This window comes from Lutra lutra, chromosome 10 (assembly GCF_902655055.1).
Source record: "Lutra lutra chromosome 10, mLutLut1.2, whole genome shotgun sequence".
In the NCBI taxonomy this organism is placed as follows: Eukaryota; Metazoa; Chordata; class Mammalia; order Carnivora; family Mustelidae; genus Lutra; species Lutra lutra.
The window spans coordinates 79853270-79871935 of NC_062287.1; the positions used below are offsets into that span (position 1 = coordinate 79853270).

The following is an 18666-nucleotide window of genomic DNA, read 5'->3' on the forward strand; positions in this document are numbered from 1 at the left end:
AATCTTTAAAAAAAAAAAGTATTTATGAGTGTTTTCTCAACCCTTTGGTATGTCTGTAAACATTATAAATAGCTGTACAAGATTCTATTATAAGCATTCATCAAATTGCAGTTATCTACCAAGTACCTAGTATAATTGATTGTACCATGATAATTAAATGATTCCCCATTTTTGGATATACAATTATTTCTTATTCTTTACTAACATAAATAAAACTGTAACAAAAATTATTCTCCAGAAGTTTCCCAGTCTTGCTGGGACAATATGAGAATGTCCATTTCACTACACTCCGGCTGAGCTGGAGGAGATTTTAAGAAGTGTCACATATTGATACTTATGTCTCCTTGGCTCAGTATTAATTAAAGACTTCTCAAAACCAATATCATTTAGAGACATTTTGTGGGTGGAGAGTTCCTCTATTTTCTTGACCAAATATTGTTGTTGTTGTTTTTTTTTAAGATTTTATTTATTTGACAGAGAGAGAGAGAAATCACAAGTAGGCAAAGAGGCAGGCAGAGAGAGAGAGATGGGGAAGCAGGCTCCCCACTGAGCAGAGAGCCCGCTGCAGGGCCCAATCTCAGGACCCTGAGATCATGACCTGAGCTGAAGGCAGAGGCTTAACCCACTGGGCCACCCAGGCGCCCCAAATGTTGTTGTTTTGAGGCAGAAAAAAATATTTGCTCCAGGTTCATGTGATCCCAAATAAATGGGTATTAAAATGCCTCATATTCCATGATACGGCAAAGTGCCGTGTGTTGGCACCTTCCAAATCTCCATTGATTCATGTTGTAAGAATACAAATAGACTCTTTTAGTACCAATCTGTTTCATAGCCCTTGGCCTTCAGAGGTGATGTGGCTATGGGTGTCATTTGGGTTATTTTAAGTTCTTAAAATTAATTTGTTCTCCTAAATTTATATATGTTGCTACAGACGGAAGTCTTCATTTGAACTGACTCAAAAAGTGTTCTTTTGTTTCTCTTTCCAGGTATCTGTAAACTTATAAACAATGGCTCATATATAGCAGCTTTTCCCCCTCACGAGGTAATTTTGAAATACAATTTCCATTGGGGGAAAGAAGTTTCTCATGCTCATTGTTGATCCTTCTTTTGTTTTATTTATTTATTTTTAAAATCTAACCGCCCTCTCTCAGGAGGATTCAGTCAGTCAGTGGCTCTGGGCCTTTCTCAGACCCCATTATGATCTCTGGTTACACACTGTGCCCAGTGCTCTCCAGAACAATTCCCTAGTGCAGTTTTTCCCTTGTAACGAGTCCCAGCCTTAGAGGGAACTTGGGGACATGCTTCAATCACTCTGACCACCGTCCTCTGCTTCAAAACAGAGTTCCAGGTTTAACCCACCTTGGGATCTACACCACTCCCAAACAGTGCAAGTTCTGGTTTGTGCCTACTACTTTGAGATGTCTGAAAATCTAAGACAAACCCACAACACAAACCTATACCCCATTATTTACTTAATTCTCAGCCAAGTTATTACCTGTCTACCAATTTTAAATTAGAAACACCTGCTCCAGACTGTGGTGAGTTCTGCCTACTGAGTCATGAATGACATTTGAATTAGTTTTGAACATCTTCTCCCAACACACACACACACACACACACACACACACACACGCACACACAGTATATTCTGTTTAAGGCAAGTTCACATTTTAAAATAAGAAGGGGGTCTTTAGAGGTTTGAGGTCAGCAATCTCAGAACCCATCACTTCTGTTTATAAAGGCTGAGGACTCACAAGGTATAATCCCTATACCTGAAGAATCCCATTCTAGTAAAATTTTTAAATGATAAAATACATTGTGTACTTCCTATTTAGCACTGAGCTAAGTATTTTATATGGATAATCTCATTTAATCCTTAGGGCAAACCTTTGAGAGAGACAATAATAATAGCCCTGTTTCATAGCTAGATCATTGAGGCACAGAAAAATTAAGTGTCAAAGGCACAGGTTTGAGCCCAGGAAGCCAGACCCCAATGCATCTATTCCTTGTGCTATGAATATCTTACTTACTGTAGGAATGGGAATAATAATAATGAGGAATATGTTGGGTTATTTCATGCAACAGGCCTTGTGCATGTGTTTTTCCATTAATCTGAAAATAATCCTGGAGGGGTAGATATTATTTTCTCATTGTAGAGATGCAGAAATAAAGCTCAGAGAAATTAACCACGATGTCAGATTTGACATAGTTGGTAAGTGGTACAGTGTTCAGACTAGCAAATCTAAGGCCCTGGGAGCGCTTTTACAGTTTGTTCTTATTGTGAGTAATTTCGTCTACATAACTAGTCTGTGTTCGTTTGACATTTTCTTGTGTGAAATTTAGAACCTATTTGGAATAGGTTGTAAATAATAGTCCTGTTTATTCTTCTCTGTTGGTTGGAGTAGGGGACTGATCATGAGGATGTGGAGGTGTGGTCACTGAGTGCACATGGTCCTCTGAACAGGACTGGAAACACGTGGGCCAACAGGGGTCATCACTGCAATTTTCTCTTAAAGCCACCAGGTGTCACTGTCAACCCAGAACAGTACAGTTGAGGTTCTTGAGCAGAATTAGAACAATGGTCTACTAGGGTTTCTAAGCTTAGACCCTAAGACCGAGGATGTGCCTGTGTCTGCCCACTGAGACTGGGAAGCAAAGTCAGGTATTTTAGAAAGATTATCATTAGTGACTGAAAGAAAGCTGAGATTTTGGTTCACCTTCCCTTACTTACCCAATCTCAGGCAGTCTACCCTAACAGATCAGTCCAGCTGGACGAGCAAACACACATTTCCCAGGTAGGCATGCCCATGCTTGAAATCTTGATCTTCACTTTTATCTCCTTAACTTCTAATCTTTAGGCTTTAAAAGCCTTGATCTCTTAAGGAGGAAAACTTGGACTTAAAAACTTGGAGAGGAAAACTTTTCTCTTCTTCCCTTTAGGGTTCTTTGACCGACCTCATAAATTGACATAAAGCAGGTTAATAGAAGAAAAACAAATGTAATTACACATATACAGATCCCCACAAAGACATGAGAGGCTTCCAGCAATCAGGAATTGAGGTTTATATGCTGTCCTGAGCTAAGAAGAAGGCAGGGGTCTAGGAGGGAGATAATACACGGGACATTGGAAGAGCAAATGTTGGGTGAACAAATGCTTGCTTGCAGTGTCATGCAGATAAGTACTTCTTATGTAAAAAAGTTATCTTTAGTAATAGTTCTCCTTACTCTTATAGACTTCCTATCTAAATTATTTTGAGCAGTTAAGAGGTTAGGTAAAAAACTCTTTTTGAGTTTATTGGTCATTAATTGTGTTCAACTTATAAATAATCTACATGCCAAAGTAACACATTCTGGGGCAGCCTACCCTGAACCCATCAGCACTTTAACTGTACTTCCATCTTTACCTTATTAATTTATCTATTTCATTAGGAAGCCACAGAGTGAAATCCACATATGTGTCTCCTTTCAGCCTGGTGCACTGTGATTCAGGGTGTTCTTTCTTCATAAGAACTCACATCCCTGGTTGTCTGGGATCACTCAAATGACAGTTTTCTGCTTTTCAATGGCCACACTATATCAGAAACGAAATTAACTAACACTGACTTATATGTAACCAGCACTTTATAGTGCAGGTGGGCCCTCACAAAACCTCCCTATGGTGGAAATCATTAAATTGTTTCTTACTCTCATCATCTTCATAAGGAAACTAAGGCATAACTCCACTTGTTTTAAATTTCATTAAACTGTTTATAAAAGTAGAATCACACATTGGAATAAGAGGGAGTTTGTCAAATTCTGTCCTAAGTTTTGGTTTAGAAAATAGTAATCATATTTGTTCCCCTCCTTTTTGATTATAAAATCAAAGCCGTTCCTCTATCAGGCATATATATTCTGTGTGTCTAAGATTGCAACCTGTATGACAATTTTTGAGGGGAGATATAAAGAATTTGAAAATGTTTCCATTTTTGGAAAATATTATCCAAAGTAAGGCCTAAGGATTCTAGAATTTAAAAACTTGATTAGCACTTGTGACTTAGGCTTCTTACACTTTTTGATTGAACATTTACTTTCTTCTTTAGCTTCTGTAAGTAAAAGAAATATTTCCCGGGGCTGAGTCACTTCTTTAAAGTAGAATAATACTCTTAATTTCTGAAATAAGGATTACAACTATTTCCCTCAGTGATGGTGACAAGATAGTGTTTATTAAAAGATCTTAGGTTACAAACAGTAAAACCTAAATTCTAGTTTACTTTAAGTGAAAGGGATTTCATTAGTTTAAAAAGGGACTTTAAGAAAGGACTTTTAAGGAATTATCAGTACATTTTCAATGAAGAGGAGATATATAAAGGCATTTACTACATCATTCCAGTGATGGGCTTAAGCTTACAAATCTGCAGCTTTCAATACACTACTAAATTGTTCTGTAAGGAAAAAGTAGTAAAAGCAATTCCTATTTAGTTCAAATTTACTAAGGGAACTTATCTTTGGTTATGTGTTTCAGGGAGCCTACAAAAGTAACCAACCCATCAAAACGCATGGACCTCAGAATAACCGACATCTATTATATGAGCGCTGGGCACGCTGGGGAATGTGGTATAAGCATCAGCCCCTGGATTTAATCAGGTAATGTGGGTGGAGTGATAATGAAAGATATAGTATGCTGTGCTGTTGTCATTTTCCTAGATTTGGAATTACCTCATTCGCCCACCAAATCGTCTGTATTACTCAGGATGTAGTCAGGGAAAAAGAAGCCACTGTAGGTCTTTTCAATAAAAGAAACTTAATTTAGGGCTTTGGTTATACAGTAGATGACAAAGCTGAGAAATCAGAGAGGAATAGTGAGGCAACCAGAGATTAATAACAGCAGAAGATTGCTAACAGTCCTGAGGTTGGAAGGAGAATGGGATGAAGTATATTCCAGAGACCCCCCTACCTGGGCCATTGGCCAGGAGCTATACCATCCATGACTAGGACTGTCCACAGAGAAGTAAAGTGTTGGAGAAGGTATGACCACTTTTCCCTGAGGATGACCAAGTGGGAAGGAATGATCCCTCCCTCCCTCTATCTTTGAGTCTTCCAGCACCTCCTTATCCAACTTAACCAGGAGCAATTTACAATGGAACCTGTGTAATCTACTTCCCAGTGAAACAAACCAAAATAGGGAAAGGCAGAACATGGATCTGAGAGCAAAAAGGAAAATGACCAACACAGCATCTATACATATATTTGTATTTCAACCAAGAATTTAGTGAGTATCTATTCTATTCCAGGAAGCACATTTCTAGTGAGTAACTGCTCTCAATTTCAGTTAATCTCCAGATACTGTTATATTCATGATTTAATTTTGATGGAGGATAATTTGTTCTTTTAAAAAAATACCAGGAAATACATATGAAAAATGACCTAATCAAGTTTCTAGCTAACTATAAATATTCTTACAATGAATGAAAAAAAGAGCATCCATGAGTTTATCTATATTGGTACTTTGAACTGTTTATAAAATGTAAATATCAAGAGTAACTTATAACTGTCAGCATTGTCCCAGCAGGAAACTGATAGAACTGATAGAATAGAAAGGCTGTCAGAAGAAAATCTAATAAAAGAAGTATATGCAGAAGTGTAAGTAGTATCAAGGGAGCAAATGGATAATGATGATAAAGCTTCCAGGGACAAGTAAAAATTAGAAGCTCTTTATCAAACCTTGGCCTGGAGGAACAGGGGGAGGGAACAGTTGGTAGAACCTGTCAAAAACAAAAATGGGGGATGCCTGACAGTAGTTACAGTCTTGGAAGGAAAGCAGCTATGGGCAGATCATTCTCCAAGAAGGAGAAAGTCAGGATAATCAATACATCGATATCTCTTAGATCTCACTCTGTGATCTCCTGCTAGTACCTTCAGTTATCCAAAAAGCCCCTCAGGAAGGCAGAAGAAAGAAAGAGCATGAGAGATACAGTTCATGAAGGTGAGCCTCCTGGGGCATAGGGCAGAAAGGAAAAGGATAGGACATGATCTGGATATACAAATCATAATATCCAGCACCAAACCATTTCAGACATTAAGTACTTGGGCATATCCAAAATCAAGATGCTTTGATTCTAATTCTGTTAATCACAACAAATTATCAGATTCTTATTTGTGCAGGTGAAAAAATTATTTTGTTTTGTTTTAAGGGAGAGAGAGTGAGCAGTGGTGAGGGGCAGAGGAAGAGAGAGAGAGAATCTTAGGCAGGCTCCTCACTCAACTCAGCCCAAAGTGGGGTTCAGTCTCACAACCCTGAGGTCATGACTTGAGCTGAACTCAAGAGTTGGACACTTAACTAACTGAGCCACCCAGGCACCCCATTATTATTATTATTATTATTATTATTTAGAGAGAAAGAGAGGGGAAAGAATTGTTATTTTAGAGATATGTGAACACAGTGAGATGTGCTAACTCACAGAATCACATTTATTATTAGGAACTAAAATTAAATTGCTGTTTTCAAGCAAACATTTCAGTGTCAGTAATTCTCTTATCTATTGGACGCATTGCTATTACGGCTTCAGATAATTTCAGCAAGCAACCTTTATTTTCAATAATTGGGGTTCTGTGGCTACTATTACCAATTATTTGGCTATTGACATAGAAGGGAAGCTTTGCCTACGGAAATTATATATTTTGTGTTCAAGTGGCTAAAAAGAGAGGGAGCTGATGAAGGGCCTACCCAAGATGAAAGCCATAAAAGAATATAGATGACACTCCAGCATGTTCCTACTCTCCAGGAACTTGCTCATTACCAAAATATAAAACAGATAAAAAGCGAATGGCTATGGGTGTAGTGAAGAGTGACCCCAGTAGCAACCTAGCAATTCCTCCCTGCCTTGGCGTGGTTTTTGAGATTCCTCTAGAGATCCTAGAATATTATGAATACCAGCGCTATAGGTCAAGGGGGTTTCCCTCAGCTTCCTTGGCCTGGAACTAGCTTCTCTGTCTTCCTGAATCAGATCTAAATCTCCTGAAACTTAGGTGATTAAACTACTGTCAAATAATATTGTTGTTCCCCTTAACCTTCAACAGTATATGATTTAAAATCTCAGTATAATGCTGCCTATTTAAAGGGGGTTGTCTGTGCTGCCCTCTGTAGTCATTATTATAAAGACATTTCCTTATATTAGTAATATATGCAAAAACCTATTCTACTTCACAGAGGAACACTTGTTTAAAAGGAACAAATGGCTTTATTGAAATACCTGTTACTATGATAAGCTTTTGTCTCAACTAGAACGTTATTGTTGTATGAGATGTGAATGGTCTACTGATCTATGTCTCCAAGGAGAAATCAATGAAAAAAACAAAAACTTGGATAAATGAAAGATGACTCTATTTCTATACCTGGTAGAATATGCAAAATTTTAATCGGCACAATACAGAGAGTGATGTAGAAAAAGAATTATTTTCAGGAAGAAAAAATACCAAGAGAATTGTCTTGTCCCAGAAAAAAATACCAAGAGAATTTTCTTCCTAGGAAGAATCACTGCCCAGTGCAATATTCTTAAATGAACTGTAAAACACCAATTTTTAAAATATCTCTTGGACAAAACTGTGTTAAGTAACCATTTTTAGAAGATGGAGACCAAACAGTCATAGAGAATTCAAGAAATTATTATTTCTTACCAGAGCTTTATAAACTGCGTAGCAGTTGATATGATCAGTAGACTGGGTGAAGAAAGAGCAATTGGGTAGTCGTTACAATGGTCTTATTCATCTGCCATTTCCATAGAAATTATGTTTATCAGCTCAAGGGAAATAAAATATATCCATTTCCTTAGCTTCATTCACTACTCCCTGTGGTGGGTGCTGGTGAAGAAGACACAAGTCTACTTTCAGGCACTTGAAGTCTTATGGGGAGAGAGAGGAATGGAATAGTGACAGGTTAATTGTCATAAAGGTTTATAAGTTTAGGACACTGAAATATGGGTGAGGGCAGTATGGGAGCAAGATCAGGGGCATCTAAGCAAGGGTAGCCAGTGGAAGTCAGGAAAGGCTTCCTGTAAGAAGTGATGTAAAGTGAAGGATGCATACAAGCCAGACGAGGGACGAGGATGAAATGTAATTTTCCAAAGTAAGGGAGCAGCATTGACCAGGGAAAGAATCATGTGCTCCAGGAACTGCAGTTAACTTTGTTGAGGAAGGTGTGACATGACTGTGTCTAGCATAAGGGCATCTGGCCAAGGGGGCAGATGGAAACTAAAATCGAATCTACTCTCAACATCTACCTACAGGGAAGACTTTTTTCTAATTTACACAAAAGCAGTATGGTGTAGCATGGTTCTGTGTGTGGAAAACAAAAAGACATTTTACTGGGAGGATGGAGAAAGGCAAGAATTGGCTTATAAAAAGTTTATGAACCTTGTTAAGAAGTTTGACTCAGAAGGAGTACACTTTATAAAATTGCCCCCGTTAATGACAATGTTTAAAGATGAACAGCATCACCATTGTTGGATTCATTAACAAGTGGGAATGTCAAGATACCCCGGATGAAACTGACGAAGAACTGAGCTGGTATGTCCTTCTGAAACTCTGACTAGGTGTGACAGCAACATTTGCAGTGTTGCTTATGTTGCCTTAAACGAAGGGTTTGCTTTCTTGTGCAGGCTGTACTTTGGTGAGAAGATCGGGCTATACTTTGCTTGGCTGGGATGGTACACTGGAATGCTAATTCCTGCAGCACTTGTTGGCTTGTGTGTGTTTTTCTATGGAATATTTACAATGAATGGAAGTCAAGTAAGGTAAGCTATTAACAGCTAATAATAATACTTTTTAAAACGTATTGGCCTTTATTCTGATTGGCAAAGCTTTATGATAATGCTGACTATGAAAAACAACTCATGGTTCTATAATTTATTTGCTGGGATTTTTTGAGGAGAAGAGATAAGCACTATTTTTAAAAGGCCATTTCCATATTTTTATATGCAGATTTTCTTGGATATGTTCTAAGACTGTTTCTCTGTATGCAAAATTTCTCTTTCCACTATATCTCACTTAATAATTCAACAATGCAATGGTAGTTTTATATAATTTACATTTCCACAGTATTTGGTAGTCTAGAATGCCCTCTCACTATAGTAGTTTAGATAATCAAAATAACTACAATTCTTGAGGGCGCCTGGGTGGCTCAGTGGGTTAAAGCCTCTGCCTTCAGCTCAGGTCATGATCCCAGGGTCCTGGGATGGAGCCCCACATCGGGCTCTCTGCTCTGTGGGGAGCCTGCTTCCTCCTGTCTGTCTCTGCCTGCCTCTCTGCCTACTTGTGACTTCTGTCAAATAAATAAATAAAATTAAAAAAAAAAAAACTACAATTCTTTAAGCACTTAAAATATACAAAGAGCTTCCCAATAATGTTCTTGTTTTTTCATTTGATAGGAACTTTACCACCCTTGGAGACGAGTATTCCTCTTTGCAGATGAGGGAACCTTATGTAGTTAGAGATGTCTGAACAAAATATCTGTAGGACATAAATCTTGCTCTAAGCAATCTTCTCTCCTGAAAACATAAAATCACTTTTTACTTTCTTCTTTTTCTCTATAAGAACAAATAAGTATTTTAGTATCAACTTACGGTATCAAGATGGTAGTAAAATAAGGTTTGACGAAAATCAAGCATTTATGAGAATGGTGATTCTACTGTTAAAGTTGAAATGACTCAAGATTTGGGTGGAGGAACGATACATTATTATTCAGCAGATCCAAGTCTCACCCCCTGGCATTAATGAATCCTCATAATAAATGTCTTATTTAATCTATACAAGGATAGCACCAAGTTCAGGCTTGTATGATGTAATTCAAAACATGAAAAACACTTCTCCCCTCCTTTAAAGCTCAGCACTTTTTTCTCCTGTGGTCTATCTTTTAACCATGACCTTACTACTGGGTAGTAATCATGGCAGTTAACAGGATCATAAAAGTAATTTCCTTGAGTTTTCTCTAAATTAATATATATACCTATATATACCTATGTGTACAGTTAATATATATAATATATATATAATATATATATATATATATAATATATATACCTAATATACCTATGTGTACAGTTAACAATTTGCCTGAAAATGAAATACTTCCATTGTCCTAGAGTTAAATCCAGTTCCATAACCAGCAACCTTGATTGGTATCTTAGTATCCCCTTGCTCTCCATGAACGCCAAATGATAATTAGTTTGAAAACAAAGAAGCACCTACTGTTCAAACACATTTCATCTAGTCTTAGGTTTATTTCAGAGTTTTGCAAACTTACTACCACTTTGGAAGGCAGCATCTTCCTAAACAAACTTGTACCCAGTGGAAACACCCATCCCTCTTTGGGCATTTCACTGTAGGCTGTTAAATCAGTAACTTCTGAGGCTAAGAAAACAGGTTGTGATTTGAAGTTATAGTGTGTCTTGAAAAGAAAGACACTTTTTTTGACTACTTTTTAATTCTCTGTTTCCATGAATTCAGCTTTTTTTTTTTTTTTAAGATTTTGTTTATTTATTTGACGGACAGAAATCACAAGTAGGTAGAGAGGCAGGCAGAGAGAGAGGAGGAAGCAGGCTCCCTGTGTAGCAGAGAGCCTGATGTGGGGCTCAATCCCAGGACCCTGGGGTCATGACCTGAGCCAAAGGCAGAGGCTTTAACCCACTGAGCCACCCAGGTGCCGTAAATTTGGCTTTTTAAAAGATTCACTTTAAAGGAATATCATATAATATTTTTTCTTTGGCTTATCTCACTTAGTTTAATAGCCTCAGGGTCCATCCATGTTGTCACAAATGGGAGGATTTCCTTCTTTCCATGGCTGAATATCCTGTTTTATTTGTGTGTATATACACACACATACCACATCTTCATCCATTCATCCTTCAGTGGGCACTTAAGTTGTTTACATAGCTTGGCTATTGTTAAGTAATGCTACAATGAACATAGGAATGCCAATACCACTTCAAGATCCTGTTTTCATTTCCTTTGGATATACACTTAGAACTGGGATTGTTGGATCATATGGTAATCCTATTTTTTAATGTTTTGAGGAACCTCCATACTGATTTTCATAGTGGCTGCACCAATTTACATTCCCATCAGCAGGGCTTTGATTATAGGTATCCTAACAGGTATGAGGTGATACCTCACTCTGACTTTGTTTTGCATTATGCTGATGATTAATGATGTTGGTCATCTTTTTATGTACCTGTTGACTTATAGATCTTTGAAAAAAAAAAAAGATCTATTCAGTTTCTCTGCCTATTTTTAAAGTCAGATTGCTTATTTTTCTGTTACTGAATTGTATGAGTTCTTTATATATTTTGGATATTAACCCCTTATCAGATATATGTTTTATAAGTATTTGGTCCCATTCTGTAGGTTGTCTTTTTGTTTTGTTGGTGGGTTTCTTTGCTCTGTTTGATGCAGTCCATCTCACTTGTTTATTTTTGCTTTGGTTGCCTTTGCTTTTGGTGTCAAATACTAAAAATCATTGGAAAGGCCAATTTCAAAGAGTTTATCCCCTCTATGTTTTCTTCTAGGTTTTTTATGGTTTCGGTCTTAAATTTAAGTCTTTAATCCCTTCTGAGTTAATTTTTTACATATAGTATAAGAAAGGAATTTAGTTTCGTTCTTTTACATGTGGATATCCAATTTTCCCAATACCATTTATTGAAGGGATTATCCTTTTTCCATTGTATATTTTGGCCTCTTTGTCAAAAATTGACCACATATACATGGGTTTGTTTCTGGGTTCTGTATTCTGTTCCATTGATCTATGGGTCTATTTTTATGCCAATACCATACTGTTTTGATTACTATTGCTTTATAATATTATTTGAAACCAGGAGGTATCATGCCTCCCATTTTGTTCTTCTTTCTCAAGATAGCTTTGGCTATTTAGGATTTGTTACGTTCTGTACAAATTTTAGGATTGCTTTTTCTTTTCTTTTTTTTTTTTTTTTAAGATTTTATTTATTTATTTGACAGACAGAGATCACAAGTAGACAGAGAGGCAGGCAGAGAGAGAGAGGGAAGCAGGCTCCCTGCCGAGCAGAGAGCCCGATGCGGGACTCGATCCCAGGACCCTGAGATCATGACCTGAGCCGAAGGCAGCGGCTTAACCCACTGAGCCACCCAGGCGCCCCTAGGATTGCTTTTTCTATTTCTCTGAAAATACCATTGAAATTTTGATAGAGATTGCATTGAATTTGTAGATGTCTTTTAGTAACATAGACATTTCAACAGTATTATTCCTTCCAATCCATGAGCACAAAATACCTTCCCATTTATTTGTGTCTTTTTCAATTTCTTTCATCAATGTCTTAGTTTTCAATACATAGATCTTTTACCTTGTCAGTTGAATTTAGCCCTAATTATTTTATTCTTTTTAGTGCAATTGTAAATGGAACTGTTTTCTTTTTCTCTTTTGGATAGTTTATTGTTAGTGTATAGAGATGCTACTGATATTTGTATATTGATTTTATATTCTGCAACTTTATTGAATTCATTTATTAGTTCTAACAGTGTTTTTGGTAATCTTCAAGGTCTTAGAAAACCACACTTATTTTTTAAATTTTTATTTATTTATTTTTTAAATTTAAATTCAATTAGCCAACGTATAGTACATCAGTTTCATATGTAGAATTCAGTAATTCGTCAATCGCGTATCACAGTGCACATCACATCACATGCCCTATCTAATGCCCTTTCCCACCCACACACCTCCACTCCAGCAACCCTCAGTTTCTTTCCCATAGTTAAGAGTCTCTCATGGTTTGTCTACCACTCTGATTTCTTCTATAGGGGAAGGGAGGGAAAACAGAATGTGAAGAAATCTGGGGAAAACACTGTTTTAAAATGAATTGACGGAGACATAAAATGATTCTTAGATGGGTAGCTACTGTTCAAGTTGGTTCTGTGGAGAACATATTCTCAAAGTTTTACTATGTGATGTAGACTCCTTCCTCTACCTCTACAAAGTCGAAAATGAACAAAAGGCAATGAAAGGAATAGGTTTGCCATTCCTATTGATTTATGTACCAACGAAGTAAATTAGGCTCTTTGCATATAAGTACCTTTAGTACAAGGAGTGTTTTAAAAGGTATTAGCAAACTCTTTTCTTCAGTGCTTTATGGTATTATATTACTGCTACTCTGTCATACTATAATTAACATCTTGTCAGACATTCTATTCTAAACCAAGATAAGCATCACTGAATATCTTGACTTTCTAAATTTCATGGGATTGTAATTTTCTATTCAAGGTGTCAGACACAGTTAAGTCATGGCTAAGTTGTAGGTGTTGTCATGGCAGGTCAGGGGAGGACACAAGGCTTTTATTTAGCATTGCTTTGTTTTAGAATTATTTTATTAACCTCTTTTTTTATTACAAGGTAACAATATGCTTAAAAGCTGAAGATTAGGTTGTGCTTATTATGTTTCTATCAACTATGTTCATGTAAACTAAGGTCATATTTCTTAATTGTCCTGTAGTTAATTGTAGAACTATGCAGCAATCAAGTTGTAGATTATTACTCTATGAATATGTTCATATGTGTATTTACATGTGTTCATTGGTCTTACCTAACCAAATGTGGTCAGATGTTCACCTGGCACATATCATAGGAATATGAAAATGAACAAGCAGGCAGATCAAATGGTTTTCCAGGTCTACGGTAAAGAACAGAAGCCCCAGCTTCTGTCTGTCCATTCTTTCTTCTTTGCCATTAGAACTCCCTGAGAAATTTAAGTTATCATCAGCATCAGATCTGCTTTTCACCAAAATCTGTTGAGTCATAAAGGGCTTCTCTAACCCTCTCCTGACAACATCCTTAGCAATGAAGTCTGTCTAGTGCCTATGATGTTCCAGGCACAGTATCAATATCCCTTATGTAATACCCCAGTTAGATATTATCTCCATCTAGAGATGAAGAAATTGATCCTCAGAGAGGTAAGTGACTTGGTCAGGGGAATGTATGTAGTAAGTGGTCTTTATTGGATTTTTTTAAATTGTGGAGAGAACACTTGACATTAGATTTACCCTCCACACATTTTTAAGTGCACACTACAGTGTTGTTAACTCCAGGCACAATGTCACACAACAGATTTCTAAAGTTTATTCATATTGTATAACTGGAACTTTATACCTATTGAATAGCAACTCCCAATTCCCCCCTCCCTTACCCTCTGGCAACCATGATTCTATAGTGTTTCTATGAATTTGACTATTTTAAACACTTAACATATGTAAAATCATGCATCGTTTGTCTTGTGCCTGTTTATTTCACTCAGCATAGTGTCCTCCAGGTTCATTCAATACAATGAACATGGGAGTGTGGGTATCTCTTCTAGATCCTAGTTTCTGTCCTTTTAGTTATATACCCAGAAGTGGGATTGCTGGATTATATGGTCGTTCTATTTTTTAATTTTTTGAGGGACCTCCATATTGCTTTCCATAGTGGCTGCACCATTTCATAGTCCCACCAACAATGTGCAAATCTCCCAAAATCTCCACATCTTTGCCAACACATGTTATGTTTGTTTTGATTTGTTTAGTAATAGCAATCCTAACAGATATAGAGTAATATCTTGTGATTTGATTTACTTTTCCCTGACAACTATATCTGATTCTAAAATCATGTTTTACTCGTGCTTTCATACTGCCTTCCCTTAAGCCCACTTTCACAGTTTCACATTTCCTCAAAATAGGCATCACCAAGCATCCTCTTCTGTGCTTTGTCATGTTAACAGAATCACAGGAAACATCAAGATCTAGGAGCAGGTCCTGCCATCTACTCCCAAAAGGACAAATCACTCCCTACTCCCATTATCTTAAGTTGGTGGTAATTATTATTTCCTTAGAATCAGCCCTTGATGTGTATATCTACTAATAGACATAAAAGGAAAGAAAGCCACAACTGAAGTAGCAGTTTGTATTATCAGGCTGTGCAAAGGAAATGAAGAAACACTCAGACTGTACACTCCCCCTCCCTCTAGTGGTTAACTTAAGTCAAAGAAATTTGTGATAGTATTCACTTCCTTTTTTAGACTACAAAATATGTTGTTAAAAGTTGTTTTGTTTTTTTTTTTTTTGTTACATATCAAGTTGAACTTTGAACAACTTATAGAAAATGAGCTTAATAATTCTGGAATCAAAAAATAGGACTCAGTCTAATGGCGTGGGATCCTAGACATGGTGCTTTGATAGGTTTGTACTTTCGTTTGACCGTGAGGGAGATGGAAAAAATGATGTGGTATAAAGTGACTCTAACACTTTGTAGTATGAGATTTCAATGTAGGACACATTATGTCATTCTTGAAACAGAGTGAATTATGAAATTTTAATCAAAATTTCCTTCAAGGGCCCTGTTAATTTTTGTTCCTACAAATTAATGGTAAAACTAAGAGGAGGTATAATCTTTTTTTCTTTTTTGATCTTTTAATATGAGTGTTTTACTTGCTTTTCTCCTACTTCATATAAATGTCCTGATTACTAGCAGGATGATGTCTGTGAGAATTGGAGAATTACAGTATTAGACCTTTAAGATTATCATCACCATTAATAAACTAATTTTATAGGAAAGTTCCTTTATTTTTTTTGTTTTTTATTTGCCAGGTTTTTTTTTTTTCCCAAGTACAATTAACAGACAGTGTAATATAGTTTCAAGTGTACAATAAAAAGATTCATCAGTTCTATACATTACTCAGGGCTTTTTATGAGAAGTGTACTCTTAATTCCCTTCATTGGAAAGTTGCTTTTAATATGAAATAAATCTTTCTCTTTTAGATATGTTACAGTTGATGGGGAACTACACCTAGAATCACAAAAACCTAAACTTGGGTCCCTAAGGTACTTCTTGTTAGCTGTATGACCTTGAGCAAATTACTTAAACTAATCATCAGTTTCGTCTTAGTTTTGGAGACAAGTACCATTGCAGGAGATCGCAGTGTGGACCAAACTTAACAGACATGAAATCACCTTTGCCCATTTTAAAGTGCTGTATTACTATATGGTATTATTACTTACTATTTATTCCTGCTTTGGAGTGAGATTTGAAATTCATATACATTGTTTGTTGCTTCATTTGAGTATATGTATTTTTGAAAACAGTAAATCATGCTGTAAACACTGACAATTAAACTTGTATTATTTATTGAGCAGCTGTATTTCCAGATATATTTTCAAAAGCCTTTAAATTACTTTCAACATTTCCAAAGCAGATTTAATTAAAGAGCATTTTTTAGAGGTTACTAAGTGGGAAAGGGACACTTATGACAGAAAAAGGCACAGAACATTTTAAAAATATGTTGCTGTGAACTCTCAGGCTGGGAAGCTTTTGAGAAATTGTTATTGGTGTCGAACTCATATAGCAAAGTCATCTGAAGAGACAAATATTAGACAATTTAATTCTCATAGAGAATATAATACATATTAAGTAAATAAGAACTGTTTTATCATCATGACTGTGTGTCAAGACCCTGCAAAAAAATCAACCCCTCAAATTTCCAGTGAACGTAATGTCTCCTCCATTGACTCTAGTGGGAGCTATGAAATTGTGTGAATTATAGATGCTGTTCATTTTAGTTATTTGAAAGCTGTGAGATTCAGGAGAAAGGTCAATAGACTTGAGAAATCAGAATATTCAGATTTGGTTCAGCTCAGCCATTTCCAAGCTGTGAGTTTTGTTAAAACTCCCTTGGGTGTTCCTCACAAGATTATCCTGAGTGCCATGAAATCCTGTGTTAACTGTCTTTGCAGCAAAGTCCCACAAGTGTCTCGTAAGTACAAAGTGTGGCCTATTATCATTACAATATCCTGGCAGAGACTTCTAAAAACAAAGAAGCAAACGAAAATCTCTGTTACCACAAATATCCTAAAAATTTGAGTTGGAGCCACACAAATCCTTCCTTACCTGTTCATCACTCCCACTGTGTCCATTTCTTCTTTCCCTATCTGCCTTGCGACTTCCCACAGGATTAGCCAGAGGGGCTAAGCACCTCTTCTATGTGGAGGTTCATGCCTTCTTTTTCTTCTTTGGTTTCTCAAGCCAAGAAATTTGCAAGGCCACCGAAGTCTTCATGTGCCCTCTCTGTGACAAGAACTGTTCGCTGCAGAGACTCAACGAAAGTTGTATCTACGCCAAGGTAAGTGTGGACCCTCACATTCTCCTTCCTGAACTCTACTTTTTCTCAGAAGCAGATAGTAAAAAGTCCTCCAAACAAACTTAAGGGTTCCCAAGAGTTTCAACAATCAGTAACATTGACAACTGACTAGTCCGTCACTCTGCCGCCATTACAAAATGAGTGCATTTTAATTTGAATATTTTATTCTTCCAGTGCTTTTATAACTGATCACTGTCATAAGAGATCTAAACTTCCACTTGGAATGACAGCTAGATTCTATTAAGGAGAAGACGATGGTTTCCATTACTAATGATTACATTTGTAACTTCCACGGACACTCATTACAATACTTTTAATTTTACAGAGAAAAAGAAACAACATACTAAAATTCTCAGGTTGCTGCCCATTAGAATCCCCTGAAGCGTTTTTTTTTAAAACTTCTGAAACCCAAGCCACACACTTAAGCAAATAATTAAATCAGTACCTTTGGGTTTAGAGCCTAGACATCAGTCTGTTTTAAATTTTCCCAAGTGATTCCAATGTGCATACAAGTTTGAGAAACTGAATTTTACAGTGATTACTGTTCATCTTTAAAACAGCTTTATTGAAGTATAATTAACAAATATAATATACACACACTTAAAATTTATTAATTGATACACTTTGACATTATATATGCATCTGTGAAACCATCACTACAATCAAGGTAATGAATATGGAATAACTTCCAAAACTGTCCTCATGGCCTCTTGTAATCCTAGCCTCCCACCCCTCCCCAGTTCCACACCTGTGCCCAGACAACCAACTCCTTTCTGAATAGATAAGTTGGTATTTTCTAGGCTTTTATGTAAATGGGATCATACAGTGTATGGTGTGTGTGTGTGTGTGTGTGTGTGTGTTTTCTGGCTCCTTTCACAGCACAATTATTTTGAGATTCATCCATGCTATAACACTTACCAGTAGATCATTTCTCCTTATTGCTGAGTAGTACTGCATTACACAGCTATACCAGAATTTTTCTATCCATTCCTCTGCTAATGGACCCATGGGCTGTTTTGAGTTACGTTTTACATAAAGCTGCTCTGAAGATTCGTCTATAAATCTCCATATAGACGGGCACTGTTATTTCTCTTGGGTAACAATCCAAGAGTAAAATGACAAGATTATATGACAGGTGGGTGTTTAATCTTCTGAGAAACTGCCAGAATGTTTTCCAAAGTATTTATGCCACTTGACAGTCCCATCCTCAGTATGTGAGAGTTCCAGCCTTCCGTACAGTCACTAATCCTCAGGATGGCCAGTCTTTTTAATTCTAACTATTCTCATAAATGTATAGAGATGTTGTGATTTAGTTACTTGGAAATAATATGGACATTTTGGATCTTGCTTTTAAGGTTTGTGAGCTGGGTTCATAGCAATACTGTAACCAGCACAAATTTTTCCCCACAATGAAAGCAAGATCTGTCTGTGTACAGTACCTGATGCAGCGTAAATGAAGGATTTCCAGTCTGGCTGGTGGGAATGGGCGTACTGGTACTCATTCAAG

At 36.7% G+C, this 18666-nt stretch overlaps 1 protein-coding gene across 6 annotated transcripts in view; it reads left to right on the plus strand.

The window, feature by feature from the left end:
* Positions 1 to 18666, plus strand: part of ANO3 (anoctamin 3) — a 419176-nt gene that overhangs the window by 324094 nt on the left and 76416 nt on the right. For all 6 annotated transcript variants that reach the window (XM_047690759.1, XM_047690760.1, XM_047690765.1 and 3 more), the window contains 4 exons: positions 987 to 1042; positions 4502 to 4623; positions 8634 to 8768; positions 17045 to 17141. In XM_047690759.1, coding sequence (XP_047546715.1) covers positions 987 to 1042; positions 4502 to 4623; positions 8634 to 8768; positions 17045 to 17141 — 410 coding nt within the window. The remainder of the gene's footprint in view (positions 1 to 986; positions 1043 to 4501; positions 4624 to 8633; positions 8769 to 17044; positions 17142 to 18666) is intronic.